Below are 17,725 nucleotides of genomic sequence, written 5' to 3' on the forward strand. Positions count from 1 at the left end.
CGGGCCCCGGCCCCTGCGCCCCGGCGCGCCGCCGTCTGTGCGCGCTCTGGGCGGCCGCGCTGCTCCTGCTCGGACTGCAGCGCCTGTCGGTGCGAGCGGATGGTAAGTGCGCGGGGTCGCGGGCCTGGGCGGCCTGGCGGAGGAAGGAGGAGGGCGGCCGCCCGGCGACACAGCGTCCTCCTCCGGCCAGCGGGTCCCGGGCTTTTGGGTTTTGCCTCCCTGTGGCGGGGCTCAAGGAGAGACGTGCTGGTCCTGCGGCCCGGTGCTAGTTTCCAAGGGCTCCGTGGAAGTTCTTAGGGTCGCAATCGGGTCTAGGGTATATTGGGGTTAATTTTCTAGATCCCTCAATTTCTCAGTGTCTATTTAAAATGTGCCAACCACAAGGCCAGTGATTAGAAAACGCCCTCGGAGACTTTGCTTGGGTCCAGGAAGATCTGAAAGATGAGTGGGAATCCCCCAAGGTATAGGGGAAAGGAGGAGGAAACTGGAGAGGAATAGCTGGTCCAAAGCCCGGTGGCACCAGGAATGGGATAAATGATAAGGGGAGGGGGCATGAGATAGAGCAGTATGTAGGGGTCCGACTGTAGCAGACTCCTGAGAACTGTCCTACTTTGGGTTGTCTTTTGAACCTGAAGTCAGCATTTACTATTTCCCATAAATTAGCGGGATCGGGCCTTGTAACAGTTCCGTTTTGAAAAGCTGATCCAGCTGTGTTTTGCTGTTGGAACAAAACCCCTATAAACTTGGCTCAGGAGACTCTGAAGAAAGCAAATTTAAAAGCTAGCATCCTCATACCCGCAAGGGGTTGCTAGTAAGGCCACACTTAGGATAATAAAGATTGATAGAGGCGAAAAGCCCTCAGCTGATTCAGGACAAATGCTTTCAGGATTTTAAAACGCCATTCTTTTCCAGCAAAGCATAGTGGGGCTGCCAAAAGGCTGGGCAAAAAGAAGTGTGGTGGTTAAAGAAAAGGGAAGGGGCAAGAGAAAAAAGCTACAGATTATTTTACAATTTTTATGCCCTTTGTTAAGTCCATGCTTGAAAAGCTCTTTCTAATTAATGACTCATTGCTTCAGATCTTCAAAGTTAGAGGCAAAACATTTTTAACTTTCAAAGCAAGTAGTGACCACTGTTAATTCTTTAAGTTGAGATCAAATTCACATGAAATTTACCCTTTTAAATTGTACAATCCATTGACTTGGTTTTTGTTGTTGTTGTTGTTGTTGTTTTGAGTGAATCATTATGTTGTGCACACACCATTTTACGAATCTCATTCTACTTCACCCCCAACTTAAACCTCATATTAGCAGTCTGCTGGACATTCTTTAGTATTTTTGTCCTGATGTACTTATAAAAATTAAGTTGATTCTAAGAAATGTAAGTGGAGTGTACTGAAGCTTATTAATTTGTAAGCAATGTATTCTTTTATACCAATTTTAATTCCTTTTAAAGAAGTATTTTCGCAGTCCATGATGTTTGTAAGTGAAATGCCCCATGGATGAGGCTCAATATTTCATGCCTAATGGTCTTGTTATGAGTCAAAGAAAGGTGAAGGCAGAACTGTCACTGGGCAAAGGGAAGGTGAAGACACACTCAGGTCCATACCACCTTGGTACTGAGTGCCAGAGAAACTTCCTCACCGCCCTCTCCCTTTTGTCTTCTCTGCTTCCCCAGTGGAGAATTGCAAATACACTTCCTTTTAAGAAATTGCATTTGCTGAGTTCCCACTTTTATAATAGAGCCATTGAAGAATTATAGGCTATATTATGAAAGGATTCTTTAATAAATGTATGTTTAACTACCACCACTTAGGTAGTTAACTTAGTTATTTGTGTGCTAGGTGACAAGAGGAGCCGGAAATGATGTTAAGTAAATTGTGATGCATTACAGATATTTGAAGACATAGATTGAGACAGAAACTATTTTTTAAAGATAAGTTCATAAGAACAATTCAAATGAAATAAGTTTACATTTGACTATTTAGACATGTATCTCATACGTAAGGGAGGCCTACTACATACTTTTAAACACTCTTGAAATGGAAAAAAAATTATATTAGCTCAATGCAAATAAACTGTTTTGACTAGTGATTGCAGAGAAAGAATAATTAATTCAACAGCTATTTATTGAATGTCTACTATATAACAGGTACTGTTCTTGCCGGTGAAAGTAGAATGATGAAGTGAAATAGGTACTTTCTATCAGAAAGCTTAAATACCCAGTGGGGAAGCGAATCATTAGACAATTAATCCTAAAAAAGAAATGTTAAATTGCAATTTTGTAATGAATATGATTAAAGAAGGTGCTCTGCCTGTGGTAGAGCCTAAATTGGAATAATTTGCCTTGGTGCAGGAGACTCTGAAAGATAAGTAAGAATTTAGGAGGCAAAGGAAAGGGAAGAGTGCCCAGGAAGAAGACTTGGAAGAACTTTAAGTGGTAGTTGCAGATGGGACTTGTGGTGAGTAGCTGAGGCAGAGCGGCAAGGCTGAAGTGGTCTGAGATGATGCTGGAGAGGCTGCCAGGGCACCATAACATGGAGACTCATGGAATAGGAGGCTGTTGAAATGGTTTCAGGTACAGTGACTGATCAGATTTACCCCTAACTCCCTTTCTTCTGAACTGGGAATCAAACCCAGGGCTTCCCACTGAGCTATATCCTCAATCTTTAAAAAAAAATTTTTTTTTAAATAGGGTCTCATTAAATTCCCTAGGCTGGGCTCAAATTTGCAATTCTCCTGTGTCAGCCCTGCAAATGCTGGGATTGCAGGAGTGTGTGCCACGCCCAGCCTCACACTTGCATTTTGAAGAGATCACCCTAACTGTAAAGTAGGGAGGGTAGGTTAAACAGGCAAGACTAGGTGTAGAGGCACCCTATCAGGTATTATTTCTGTTGTTCTGGGGACAGAATGCACAGAAAAGATTTGATCTGAAGAGGAAAAGGTGTCATTTGTGTAAGCATGGTCTTTAAAACTGTGTGTGGATGGAATACTAGAGAAAAATTTTACAATGAGAAAACTTTGAATTGAACCTGAAGTGAGGGCAACAGATTTAGGATCATTGATCCTATTAGTTACTATATTGGCCTATAATTTTCATTTCTCATCAGGGTTATGACAGTTCCTAAATGAACTGGAAACTTGTTTCCTCTTTTATTCTCAGAAAGCGTTGTTATAAGGTGAGACATTTTTGTCTTTTTGTTGTTGGTGTTAGTAATTTGTTTGTTTGCGGGTTTTATTTTTGTTTGTGGGTTTTAGTAGTAAGATCATTTGCATTTGAAATTTTTCTTGTGGAAAATTTTGAATAATGATTTTATTTCTTTAGCAGATAAAAGAATATTCAGATTTTAAAATTTATTTGTTTCCGTTTTCTAAGTTTTTTTTTTTTTTAAGAAATTTGCCCATTTCACCCAAATTGCCAAACATACTGGCACAACTAACCTCATCATCTGTAACCATTATTTCAGCATCTTGGGATGTGTAGAAATGCTCCCTTTCCTTCTTGATCTTGGCCATTTGTTGTTTTTTATTGTTGTTGTTGTTGGGTTTTTTTTGTGGAACCGAGGATTGAACTCAGGGCCTTGCGCTTGCCAGGGAAGTGCTTATTCTACTGAGTCATCTCCCCGGCCCCTATGTTGGTCATTTGTATTCTTGCTTTTTGCCTTGATCAGTTTGGCTAGGAGATTGTAAACTTTGTTATTCTTTTGAGAAAAACTCAAATTTCTGGCTTTGTTTGTTTTCTTTAGTGTAATTCTGCCTTTACACTTCATTGACTTCTGCTCTGTTATTTCCTTTTTTCTACTTCTTTAAAAGCTAAGATTTTTGTGATTTCTTTTTAGGTTTAGGTTTTAAAGATAAAGATCTTAGATCATTGATATTTTAATTATACCACTTTTATAACATGAGCCTTGAAAATTATAAATTTCTAAGCTAGTTTTTCCACAAGTTTTTGTCCTTTAAATTAGAATACTTTCTGATTGTTTGAGTACATGGTTCAGTTAGAAGTATATTTTGTAGCTTCCATATTCAAGGAGATTTCCCACTTACACGTTGTTATCAATAGGCAATGTAGAAGCATGTTGATTAATGATCATTAACAGGGATATCACTTAATGTATTGCAAACATAAACTAATAAAAAAAAATTGCTGGGCATGGTGGTGCATGCTTGTAATCCCAGCACCTGGGAGGCTGAGGCAGGAGAACGGCTGCGAGTTTAAGTCTAGCCTGGGCTATGTAGTAAACTCAAGGCCAGCCTCAACTACATAGCAAGACCCTATCTCAAAAAAGAAAAAAACTACTGACAGAGAACCAAACTGACTGGTTTTATATCTCTACTATGTGATCTTGAACAAGTATTATGCTAAAAAATGGGGATAGTAATAACACCTATGTCAGCACTATTTTGAGGATTAACATAATGAATATTTATAATTTGAATAACACCTGGCTCATAATAGAGATGTAAATGCTTGACAATTTTTTAAAAAGGGTGCTAGCTTGTATTGTGGTCCAAAAGATACTTGATATGATTTTGGTTTTTTGAGATTTTTTTTTAATTTGTTTGGTAGCTCAATATTTGATTATTTTTCCAAATGTTTTGTATGTGCCCAAAATGAATGTGCATTCTGTAGTTTTATGTGCAGTCAGGTGTCTTGTCTTGTTCCAGCAAGATCATTATGAAAAGTCTGCTAGCCAAGCGTGGTGACATAGCCCTGTAATCCTAGCACTCCGGGAGGCTTTGGCAGAAGGATCAAAGTTGAGCTCATCCTGGGTGATTTAGCAAGATCCTGTCTCAAAATAAGGGGGTGTCAGGCTGGGGATATAGCACAAAGCAAATGCCCTAGGTTCAGTCCCCAGTACTGGAAAAAAATGCTGACAGATGGAAGTGTTTCATTCTACCTGGTTTAGTTTGGTTTGTTTTTTTCTTCCCTGGCTTTATGTAAAGTCAGGTAGCGCTGTCCAAAGCACTACTTTATCCCTCCTAGAGGATCCTGGGGACCACAGTGCCTCCTCCTACACTGCGGTTCCCTTGCCTGGAGCTCCCTTTTGCTTTTAGGCTGGGCTTCCACCTCTGCCTGAGTCTGTGCTGTCATTACCACGTAGGTCACTGCACACCTGCCGACTGTTGTGCTGCGGGAAGAAGGTGTACCAGGCAGGATCTAGGCTGTTTGGTCCAGTAGAAGAGAAGGACTACAGACATGAATGAATTTACTGTGAGAAAAGCTTCAGAAGCTCAAAGGCAAGGGACAGAGGAAGGAGAAGCAACCTTCTATAGAGAGAGTCACCTCAGGGCTGCAGGAAGCAGAGGAAGGCAAAACTGAGGCTTGAATTGTGCCTTCAAGACCATCAAGTGACTCAATTCAGGGGGACTTCACTGAACCCTGCAATGTGGTGGAGTGTAAAGCACCTTTTAAAATATGAGTAACATCCAGATAGCATGACATACAGCATGCCAGAGCAGCTGATTTTGTTTGCCTTTTTAAAGAAGGTAATAGCAAGCCAGGTGTGGTGGTGGCACATACCTGGAGTCGCAGCTACTGGGGAGGCTGAGACAAAAGGGTCATTCACTCTATAAGTTCCAGACCAGCCTGGGCAACATAGTGAAACCCTATCTAATTTTTTTTTTAAAGATAAGAGCAAAGATGAAAACACTAGTGTAACTGTTATCACTTGGTCCCAGGGATGGGATGCAGAGAGAGTGGCTGTGTTTGGGTCTCAGGCAGTTGGGAAGCTGCCTTTTGGGTGTCTTCCAGTCAGTGCATTTGCTGAGATTAAGGTCCTATGAATCCTAGAACCCATGTGTGTTTGTGCTTGTCTTTACACAGGGAAGCTCTTTGTGCTGGAGTCTCAAAACGGCTCTCAAGGCCTGGACCTGGAGGCAGCTCGGCTCTCCTGTAAGAGCAGGGGCGCCCACCTGGTGTCTGCGGACGAGCTGCACAGGGTGGTCCAGGACTGTGCCTTAGCAGTGTGCACCACAGGCTGGCTGGCAGATGGCACCCTCGGGTGAGTTCTCCTTTCCACCTTGCCCCGACTGCCCTGCCAGGGCTTAGATGAGTGCTCAGCAATCATCCTGGGGTGGTGCCAGGACAGACAAAGTGCAGTGAGCAGGGGATTTCAGCACATTCTGGTTTCAAATTCTTATATAAATATATTGATCCGGAGTTACATCACAATTCTTTCCTTTTTCTTATTTGGAGTTTTCTCTTTAAGTTACAAAAATACATTGTAAAAATTTCAAGTGATGCATGTATGCAATGAGCTTCTTCTTTCCCACCTGAGAGGTTATAGTTGCTAATTTCATTGTTCAGTATATGGCCTTTATAGCCTTTTTCCTGCAGAAATTCATCTGCATGTTGATGCATAAGAATATGGGATGGAGGTTTTAAAACATAGCCACCAAAGTTGGAGTGGGGTGCTGGGGGGTGATGGGGAATGCAAATGATCAAAGTATGGTATGTGCCTGTATGACTCTGCCAAAGTTAAACTCATTCATTTGTATAACCAATAAAAAAAAAAAAAGAAATTGGGGCTGAGATAGTTCAGCAGATTAAAGCTCCTGCTTAGGCAAACAGCAAGCGTGGTTCAAACCCCTGCTTGCTGCACTGGCCCCGCCCCCAGGGCACACTGAGATGGCAATTGAGACTGCAGCTGTAACCCCAGCACTTGGGAGGCTGAAAACAGGAGGATCACTATGAGTCCGATTTGTGTAGTGAAATCCAGTAGACCCTGTACTAAACACATAAAAAATAAATAAAAAACCAAGAAATTAAATAAATGTAATTTTTTTAAATAAAAGGTAAAGTGCTTAGAAAATAGTGCCTGGCCCAGAACAAGCATTGTGTATGCGTTTATTACAAATACGTAAGCATTGTACTTGGGAAAAAAATTATTATTATTGTGATTATACTCTTTATCAATCATTCTCTTATCACTTAAATAATTAATATTGATTAATGAAATCACAGCCACCAGTTCTCTAAGCCACTCACAACGAGAGGTGTGCCCTGTGTCTGCTTGCACACAGCACGGTGCGGTCTGCCCACTGAAGGTGTAAGAGTGACACTTGGTGACTACTAAGGTTTGGTGGGAAAAGCCAAGCAGCTTCCACCTGAGTGTGAGAGACACTTACCTTTGTAGACTTAAGATGCTATATAAAGTCTATTTTGAGACCACTGTGCTGTCAGGGAGGCCAGGCCACATGAGGGAGCCTTGCGTAGGACCTCTTGTCAACAGCTCTAACCAGAGTCCTAGCCAAAAGCTGGAATAAGCTGCCAGCAGTGATCAAAGATGCGTCCAGCTGATCTTAGCCCACTGTTGAGGTATCATCAGCCTGTGAGTCTTCCCAGCTCAATTCCTAGATGGGATAAACAGGGCCAACTTGCTCCCCCGTGTTCTGTCTGTGCTCCTGATCTGTGGAAGACCCCAGAGGAGTAACTCTATGGCCAGCTGAGAGGAAACTTCCCAATAGTGCTGCTCCTGTCTGTCTCCAAGAAGGCAGGTGCTGTTCCATGTTCTCCTTCATGCTAGAGGAATGTGAAAGAGCAAATCAGCTTTGGTTGACGATGACTCTGGCCTGCTGGCAGTGTCCACGCAAGACACAGCCCAGCCCACTCGCGCCTCCAAATGTACTGAGCATGGAGCAGTGACTAAATGGAAGAGGCCCACGGAGGCTGGAGCCAGGGCACTGCACGGAGTCTGGAGCTGGGGTCTTTTCTGCCTTGTATTTTATATCCGTGCTCCTTTCCATAATGTAACCAAGTAGGAATATTTTTTGTAACCCCATTCCTACAATTTCTTCATGGGATCAGGGTACTCAGCGATCCTGGAGAGCCAGCCTGGGACTGGCTGAGGCTTCCCAGACATGAGAAGACAGTCATTATTCTACTGGGTCACCGCAAAGGTCTGTCTTCTGTGAGTTTGCTGGACTTCACAAGAGAGGTCTCTGCCTGTTAAGGAGATACTTCTTTATAAGGAAAACATACATGTGCACATTGTATTATTACACAACACCAGAATGTATTTTATCTTCTCATTTTAATATTTCTGGGCCCAGGAAGTACCTGACCATTGGTATGTACATTTCACAGTGGGTATTTCTGCATGGCTCTCTCACCACTCATACACCAAAAAGCAATTATTAAAGTTCCTGGTGCATCTTACAGTTATGACATAATAGATTTATAGCAGACATGACCTGTATCCCCCTGAATTTGTGTTGAGTGTACACATAAATCCAGAGAAGAATTAAGATCTAAAGTGAATTCAGAGTTTGGGGCCACAAGTTTCCTGGGAGTATTTGCATATTCCTTAAAGGTGTCTGAAAAGCTGAGTGACAGCCTCACAGGGCTGGAGTTTTACTTCAACTTCTGCACAGAGGGGGTGTGGTGAGCCATTTTACTTTGGAAGTGTGCACCTTACTGAGCTGTACTCCAGGAATAGGAGGTAACTGGCCAGAGGCTTTCCGAGGAGAAAGCCATCAAATCCTCCAACACCTTGGATTTGGATGGCAGAGATTCTGGATTCCATTTCTAGGGCTCCTGGTCTTTGGAAGAATCAATGAAAATTCTCTTTTGAGGAAAAAAATATCACACAATGTTTCTATTTACTTCAGCTAGCAATGTTAGCCACTGTAGAACTTTTCACACAATACAAAATAACTAGTCACATCAGGAGACAAAGTAAATACAAAATAGAATCCAGGAAGAAAAGTAGCTAATAGAAGTTCCAGATATTTGCATTGGTAGATTCAGATTTTAACTACTCTTATAATATTTAAAGATAGACCAGGTATGGTAGTGCATGGCTGTGATCCAAGCACTCAGGAGCCTGAGGCAGGAGGATTGTCATGAGTTCAAGGGCAGGCTGGGCTACATGCCAAGTTCAGGACTAGCTTAAAATGCATAGCAAGACTCTTACTCAAAACAAACAAACAAACAAGAAATCAAAACAAACAAGCATTTTCAAATATATAAAATATAAGAAGTTTGGCAGAGGACCTATTAAAAATATCCAAATGGAAACTCTGCAAATGAAACACAGTAACTGGGGCTGGAGAGATGGCTCAGTGGTCTAAAGCACCTACTTGGAACAAGCTTGGCAAAGCACAGGGACCGCGGTTCGATCCCCCAGCACCACATGCCAGCCAGCCCTGCCCCCAGGTGGGCTGAGCTGGCCACACACACACACACACACACTCTAAATAAATGTTAAATAAATAAAAATTTAATATTTTTTTTAAAAAAAGAAACACAGTAACTATAATTAAGAAGTTGATGAATTTGAGAGCAGATTTTAAAAATGCCATAGAAGTCAGGCATTTTAATCCTAGCACATGTAATCCCAGAATTCTGGGAGGCTGAGGCAGGAGGATCACAAATTCAAGCACTTCCTGGCCAACTTAATGATTTAGTGAGAACCTGTCTGAAAATTTTTTAAAAGTCTAGAGATGTAGCTCAGTGAAAAGGCCCTGAGTTTAATGCCCAGTACTAAACTCAAAAAAGTTGAAAAGAGATTATTTTTTATTCATTTTAATGAGGAAAGATAAAATAGCAATGAAACAGTTTCAAAACAGGTTAGTAGGACAGTTAAAATAATTAATATATTGCATATTGTTGTCTTCCTGGTCAAAAGAGATTATTAGTGAATTGCAAGATGTGTGTGTGTGTGTGTGTGAGAGAGAGAGAGAGAGAGAGAGAGAGAGAGAGAGAGAGAGAGATCCAGAATAAGTAACACAAGGGAAAGGTGAAAAGTATAGAGGAAAGTGGAAAACACAATGCAGGTGAATGTAATCAGAATTCTAAACAGAAGAGGAAGGAGGTGGCATAAAAGCACATGAGAATGATCAACAGCTGAAGAAAAGCATGAAGAAGCTGAGTATGGTGGGGCTCACCTGTAATCCCAGCACTTAGGAGGCTGAGACAGGAGGATCACTATGAATTTGAGACCAGCCGAGGTTTAAGACTAGCAAGCACAGATTCAGAAAGTCCTGCACAGCCCAGCTACAACACATAAAAAGAAATCCACAACTCGGCATATCATGGAAGGCTGATAGGAATCAAATAAAAGTAAAAAAAATTAAAAATTGAGGAAAAAGCTTACTTTCAAAGGAAAAATAATAAATTGATATTGAATGCCCAAACACAATATCATCAAAGTGCTGAAACAAAGCTGCTGTCAAGCTAAAAATTCTATACCCAGTGAAAATATCATTCAGTATTAAAGGTGAGATGAAGACCTTATCAGATAGATGAAAATTGAGAAAATCCATTATATTTGTTCTTCATAAAAAGAAACACTTCAAGGGGATTCTTCAGGCAGGGAAAACTAATTGTAGGTAGAATCTTGTAGACATGGGATAAAATAATGAATAGAAGAAATAATATGGGCACATTGCAATTATGTAATTTATATAAAATAGCAATAAATACTACACACTAAAATAGTGTAGGTGAAAAGTATCTTAATTCAATACATTGTACCTTATGTTACATTACTGAGGAAAAGGGTAGAAGTAACTTCTGGGTTCTACTTAAAGGAATAGTAAAAGGATAAATAATAGTCAAATCCATACAGAGGAAGAAATTCAGTGCTCTTCCCCCCCCCATAAAAGGAATTCAGATGATCCAAAATAGGGAGAGGAAGGATGAAACACACACAAATGGGTCAGATGTTGTCTCAGTTGGTTTTTTCTCTTTGCTCAGACAAAATATCTGACACCCAAAATTAGGGAGGAAAGTTTTATTTAGCTCCCAGTTTATGGAGGTTTCAGTCCATAACCAGCTGGCTCCAAGGCAGAGTGGCATGACACAGGGAAACACTGCAAGGTGACAGAGGACAGCAAAAGCGGGGAATGCACGCCTCTTTTTTCCCCTATATATTGTAAGCAGGTGACCACCCCCAGCACAGGTGTAGCACCCACAGCATTTCTCTGCCCTCCTCTTGCACAGAATGAGGATGTTCACAGAGTGGGAATCCTTGGCCCCTACTGAGTCACCTGTTTAAACTTCTAAACTTCTCAAGTCGACACAATGTATCACCCATTACAGATGTGTAAGATAGCAGATCTAAATTAAAAGAAATTGGTGATCAAGTATAAGTAGACAGATGTTCATATTATAAACAGAGTGTCAAGTGGTTTTTGTTTGGCTTAGGTTGGGCTTTTTTCTTTGTTTTCATGTGTAATCTTGCTGTGTTGTTCCCACTGGTCTGAAACTCAGGCCCTCAACCAGTCCCCCTAACCCAGCCCCCCAAGGAGCTAAGGCTACAGACATGTGCTACTGTGCCCAGCTTGCCAGGAGAATTGTTAAAAATTTGACTATTCGCTGTTACACAAGCTATTCCTAAACAAATCCTGGGACGAACTTCAGGTTATAATAGAATTCAGAACATATTTAGTATTGGATAATGTCAAAAATATACCCAAGCTAATCTAGTGCTACTAAAAGTATCCCTGGAAGGAAACACAGCACATTAAATATTTGTGTTAGAAAATGAAGAAAGCTGAAGGTTCATGAACTAAAGATCTATCTTAAGAAATGTGAAAAAATAACAGGAAAAAGAGCAAAATGTTGTGAAGTTAAACTACACTAGGAGGCCAAGAGTATATTGCCCCTGAAACTTGTATTGATACCTGTGACTGCAACTCAAGTATTAGCTGAATGTTGACTTTGGGAGGAGAGTGTTTCCATATTGACACTTTCAGTCAAAGCTCGTGAATCAAGAAGAATATCTGCTGAGTCAGAGTTGATAGCAGAAAAGAACTATTCTTTTCCCTTTCTTTCAATTCAGAGAAGTTCTGCTAACTCAGTGTCTCCTTTGTCTGTTCTAGGACAACTGTGTGTAGCAAAGGGAGTGATGAACAGCAGATCACGAGAGCTGTTGGTGTGCGAATTGAGAGCAGCCCCGCTCCTGGAGGCATGTACAGTGCTCTGTGTATTAAGGACGAAGGTCAGTGCCACCGCCTTGTAAAGGTCCTGGAGGTTGCAGTCTTGGCAGTTGCTGCCTTAGAATTGGTTCAGTAGAAGAAATCTTTGAGATGAGGACTCTCTGACATGTTTTATAAAAGGACTTCCAAGAAAAAGCCAATGGGAAGGGAAGAATTGGATAGGAAAGGGAAGGTGGCCATGCCGAGGTGCAAAATTAAGTCAAGCTCACGTTGGTGAGGAGGTAGGAGTGACTTTGGCCCGCCTTTCAGGAGATGTCTAGAGGCAGAGTAGGGCAGCTGGCACATTCATACCAGTGCACCTGTCACTGGTGAAGGGGCTACTGCTGAAGATGGAAATTCCCAGGACCTTTTGCGGGGTTTTCTGTTTCAATAGGTGGAGAGTTTCAGTAACCCAAATGCTGCCCTCCAGCATAGAGTAGGTGCCCACCCAGGACCTCTGTGCGTGGCAATCGGCTGTGTCTCTCAGGAGAAGGGCAGAGCCCTGGCAACACCTGCTCCAGCTGCTGATGCTCAGAACCCGTACTTCAGTCTCTCGTAGCAAACAGCGCAGCAAAAAGGAAAAAGTCCTTTTTTTCCCCCAGAAATAAATTTATAAGCTTTTTTCTAGTAATTCCCTTAGCTGAAAAGTTTGTGAGCTCACCAGATTTCAGTGTAGATTTTGTTTTTATGAAATGAACCTAAAAGAAGAGGTTACAGTTTGAATGGAAAAGCTTGCTACTGTACTCCACATCTGGTTGTTGCTGTTTCCATTCCTTTGTTGAGCCTACATCTTCTTAAGCTTCTTAGCAGGAAAATGTCGAACACTTCTGCTTCATGGTCCATATGGAATCAGAGGCCATCATACAGGCAACTGAATTGTCTGTTTTCTTCCATCTTTTTCCACAACTATCTACTGCCTCATCTTGATTTATAAACAAAATCTGGAAAACCTACAAAACGAATGTTTTGTGGTTTATCTAGAAATAATACAGAAAATATTGCTGTTATTTTTGGTGAAGAAAATTTTGTATAGTTTATTTCAATCTAAATAAAATGTGAATTTTGTTTAAAAAAAATTATAAGACTTAGAAAATAGCTTTTCAGGAGAAAAAAATTCAACTTCCTCCTGGAAAATCAGCTGAGCGCTGAGGGAGAAAACCATAAAAAGCCCGCGGGGCAGGATTTCATGAGCATCATAATACGTACACCTTCATTATCAGAAACAAGTGCTATTGAAGGAGGATTTTTCTGCCAATAGAGAAAAAGTCGGTTTCTTAATCATTAGTCACAGAAATCAGCACAGGTTCTGCTTGGCTGCACACTGCTCCTCTGGGAAGTATTTAAAAAATATACTGATGCTTGGGTGCCAGCCCTAGAGATTCTGCTGGAAGGAAATGTTTCAGACAGTAAGGATTTTTTAAAAATCCCAATGATTTTAAAGCACAGCCTGTGTTCTTTCTTTTTTTTTTTGGTGGAACCAAGGTTTGAACTCAGACCCTTGCACTTGCCAGGAAAGCGCTTATTCTACTGAGCTGTCTCACCATTCCCCACAGCCTGTGTTAAGAAGTCCTTTATAATGCAGGATTTCCCAAACTTCTCTGATCATTAGAAATAGCAAGCAGATGCACCTGGTAAAAATACAAATCCTCAGGCTGCATCCCAGATGCACCAAATCCCCATCCACAGGGAAGAGGTTAAGGAGCTGGTACATGGATGAGCCGGAGTGAAACATAAGCCCCACCAGGTGGCTGTCAGCTTATTAGCGAGAAGCTTCTCTTCTGCTCTGGGGTCTCCGTCCAGAGAGAGTCTTCATTAGCTGATTTCTATGGAAGAACATTAAGGAAGCCTCTTGATCCATCTAGTCAAGCAACAAAGAGATGTGGCACTGTGATTTGTCCTTGGCCTTGTGTCAAACCACATAATTAAAATGATCCTTTGAATCACACACATAGGCAGAGCCAGGTCTCTAGAAGAGATAAGACATAGCCGGAAGAAAACTGGAACAATTATTTCTTCAATGATCTGAAATTAATAGAGCCCTAGCTTTTTCCCCTGAAGAATAAGAAGCATCAGTTAGCTATTGTGATGTAGCACAGCACTACAAGATGTGGTGCCTTAAAAGGACTATTTCTTTTGCTCACAACTGTGAACTACTGATTTATGTTATTCTCGTGCTAGTCTTGGCTGGGCCTGCTAAGGATGCTGTAGTAAGCTGACTGTTAGCAGGTAACTTTGCTGCTGGGCTTGGGGCAGAGCTGTGCGTTCCTTATCAAACAACAATGCAGCCTGAAATGTCGACTTCAAGGCCATCACACAGGTCATGTGAATTTAACTCTGTGCCCCTTTTGCCCACAATCATAGAACATAAAGCCAGAGATAGGAACATTCGTGTATGTCCTCTAGGACGTGATGATCAAAGCCGTGATACTCCATATTTGAGTGGTGGGCAAACCACCGTAATGTGCCTTCTCATGTGTTGCACTTAGAAGAACAAATTGATTGAATGATGTTACTGCCCCAAACCACATAACTCAGTGTAATCACCAGGCAACATTAACAAAGCTGATGAGGAAGAGGACAAAAGAAATAAAGAAGGAAGGGAAAAAGATATATATTTATGTATATATACAGGATAGCATGGATAATTGTACAGCTGATTTCTGTTGGTCTATGAAAGAAACAGTTAGTACTTTTTCTTCTCCTTTTTAATTTCTTATAACTTTTGAAAAATCAATTTTGCATGTTTATATCTAGTAATCTGAACAACTAATTTGAAGACAACGTTAAGCAATATAGCAACCATTGTTGAATTCCTATTATTTTGTTTAGTGAAATTTTGTATAGTTTTTGGTTTCTTTAAATTTTTTTATGTATTTGGTATAGGGTCTACAAGGTCTACAGGGTCTCACTACATAGATCAGACTCGTAGTGATTCTCCTGTTTTCAGCCTCCCAAGCACTGGGATTATAGGCACACACCACCACGCCCAGTCTCAATTGCTATCTCAGCATGCCCTGGGGACAGGGCTGGCAGGGTATGCAGGGGATCAAACCCCAGCCACTGCGCTCTGCCTAAGCAGGTGCTTTAGTCTCCTGAGCTATCTAGCTGGCCCGTCTTTCTTTCTTTCTTTTCTATTTTTTGTTCTCTTTTTAAAAAGTTGATGTGTTATTTTTCCTCATTGCTGAGACAAAATATCCAATGCCCAAAGTTAAAGGGGAAGAAATTTATTTAGATCCCAGTTTGTAGAAGTTTTAGTCTATAATCATTTGGCTCCAAGGCAGAGTGGCTCATAGCAGAGGGCAGCAGTTATGGCAGTGAAAGTCAGTAAAGCAACAAGAGAAGGAAGAAGGAGGGGGAGAAGGAGGAGAAGAGGGAGGAGAGAGGGGAGCTCTTTCTGTCCCTTATATTGTATCCTGTCTACCAGGATTAGGATGGTGCCAATCTAATCAGTGGACTGATCCAGCAATCACTTACCCTTAATCCCAGCATTGCACTATGAATTAGTCATACACTGTAGATTCAACCACCTCTGAAGAAAAAAGCCTATGACTGCATGAGGCTTTGGGGAGACATCTAGACCCAAACCCTAACATTCTGCCCCTGCCCCCCCCAAGACCCATGTCCATCCCTTTATGCAAAAGTCATTTTAGCAATCTCTAACAGTTGCCAAATTCCCAACAGTTTCAACATTGCTGAAAAATCCAAGTCAAAAATCTCCTCAGATATTTAAGGCAAACTCTTAGTTGTTAGTCCCTATACAAATGAAAGTTGAACACTTCCAACATTCAATGGCACAAGACAGACATTTCCATTCCAAAAGTTACAAACAGAGATACAAAAGAATGGGACCAATGCCAGTCTAAAATCCAGCAAGGCAAACATTAAGTGCTATAATTCCATATGCAGCATCCAAGGCAAGCTGTGGCAACATGTCAACTCCAAAGGGCACTGCTAGTGAGTAAAACTCCCATGGCTTCTCTCTTAGGCCCACTTTGTTCTCTACTTTCAGTTTTCCTCTGATGATCCGCATTCCTGGCTTCTACAAACTTCTGGGTTCTCCATTGCACCTTTGGCCTCACACGTACAGCTTTATACACTTTCCTCTCAAGCAACCTGTCTGGCCTCCCAGGCCTTCTGAAATCTGAGTAGAAGGCTTCCTGACCACACATGCATTCTGCATGTGCCTAAAACCAGTGCTATATGGACTATGCCAAGGTCTGTTACCAGCTAGAGCAGTAGCCAGGCTTCCTTCTCACTTGGCTATAAGGGTCAAGTGCCTAGATTGCTGAGCACTCTGAGTTCAATTCTGAGGAACAAATTCTCTATGCTGCTGCCATTCTGGAATATGGTGTGCTGGAGTTTTCTTCTCAAAGCAAAGTCTTTCACTTTTGCAATTTTGAAGCTGTAAAGGGCAGAGTCCTGCTATTTCTTGTGATGCCCTCAGGCCACCATTTTTATTCTTCTGTTCTGTCTTAGCAATTAAGATTTCCTCTTCTCTATCTTTGAAGACCACAGATTTATTTTCTGACCAAGCCCATAATATTGTAAATTATCTTGCTGGGCTCTTTGATCTTGATTTTTAACATAGATATGGCTAAAAGTCCCAAAAAAATAGCCATGCCATTGCCTCAATATTCATTTCCTTAAATTTCTTTTACAAAATTAGTTTGACAACCTTAATCTCAGTCCCAGGCAAAGTCTATGGAAAAGCAAAATACAGACATATTTTCTGCCAATCCATAACACACATCATCTGGAGTCAAACAGCCAATAAAGTCCTTCTTCCTAACAGAAACTTCCTGGACTTGGTCGTTACCAGTGGGATTTCTATCAGCTTTCTAGTCTTCTGAGCTCTGACTAGAATGTCCTATACAGTATAGCCAAAGGCATCCCAGTGCTATTTTTTCAGCCAATATGTCTGAACCTTTCCAAACTCTTTGCATAAGCCATCCAAAGCCCTCTAAACCATATGGTCAGGTACAGGCGCAGAAATGACCCCACTCCTTTTTTTTTTTTTTTTTTGGAACCGGGGATTGAACTCAGGCCCTTGTACTTGCCAGGCAAGCACTTATCCTACTGAGCCATCTCCCCAACCCCAACCCCACTCTTGATACTAAATTCTGTGTTAGTTCCTTTTCCTCATTCCTGAGACAAAATGCCTGATGCCAGAGTTAAAGAGGGAAAGGTTGGGTCAGGGAGATGGCTCAGTAGAATAAGCAATTCCCAGGCAAGTACAGGGCCTGAGTTCAATTCCTGGTTCTGAAAAAAAAAAGGAAGAGTTTATTTAGCTCATAGTTTATGGAAGTTTCAGTCTATAATCAGTTGGCTCCAAGACAAGCTGGTACAGGGTAGAAGAGCAACAGTTGATACCAGCAGAAGACAGGAAAAACAACAAAACTCTATGACTGTGTGAGGCTTTGAGGGGATATCTAGACACAAACCATAACAGCTGAAGTTGTAGGGCATCCTACTCTTAAAAAATGTTAATGATAAAAAAGACAAAACAAAACAAAAAAATGAGGGAGAGAAGGGTGCAACAACTTTTCTAGCAACTTTTTTTAGATAGCATAAAAAACTTGGCAGTGAAATGAAACTTTTGATCTTGGATCATATGGACTAGGAAAAAAAGCTATATTTGATGAAATTTGAATATAGATTGTGAATTAAAAATAGTATGGTATCAATGTTTAAATTTCCTGATTTTGGTAACTGTACTGTACTTATATAAGAGTGTCTTTGTTCTTAGGAAATGCATACCAACATTTTTAGAAGCAAGGAGATACCATATATATTGAAGGGATATA

The 17,725-nt window shown here is 41.2% G+C and overlaps 1 protein-coding gene across 1 annotated transcript in view; it reads left to right on the forward strand.

The window, feature by feature from the left end:
• Nucleotides 1-14: 14 nt before the first annotated feature.
• Nucleotides 15-17,725, forward strand: part of Susd5 (sushi domain containing 5) — a gene marked incomplete at its 5' end in the record, with an annotated part of 61,744 nt that continues 44,033 nt past the window's right edge. The window contains 3 exons of the mRNA XM_004635303.2: nt 15-102; nt 5,824-6,001; nt 11,826-11,944. Of these exons, the coding sequence (XP_004635360.1) occupies nt 15-102; nt 5,824-6,001; nt 11,826-11,944 (385 nt within the window). The remainder of the gene's footprint in view (nt 103-5,823; nt 6,002-11,825; nt 11,945-17,725) is intronic.

This window comes from Octodon degus, unplaced genomic scaffold (genome assembly GCF_000260255.1).
Source record: "Octodon degus isolate 3935 unplaced genomic scaffold, OctDeg1.0 scaffold00071, whole genome shotgun sequence".
In the NCBI taxonomy this organism is placed as follows: Eukaryota; Metazoa; Chordata; class Mammalia; order Rodentia; family Octodontidae; genus Octodon; species Octodon degus.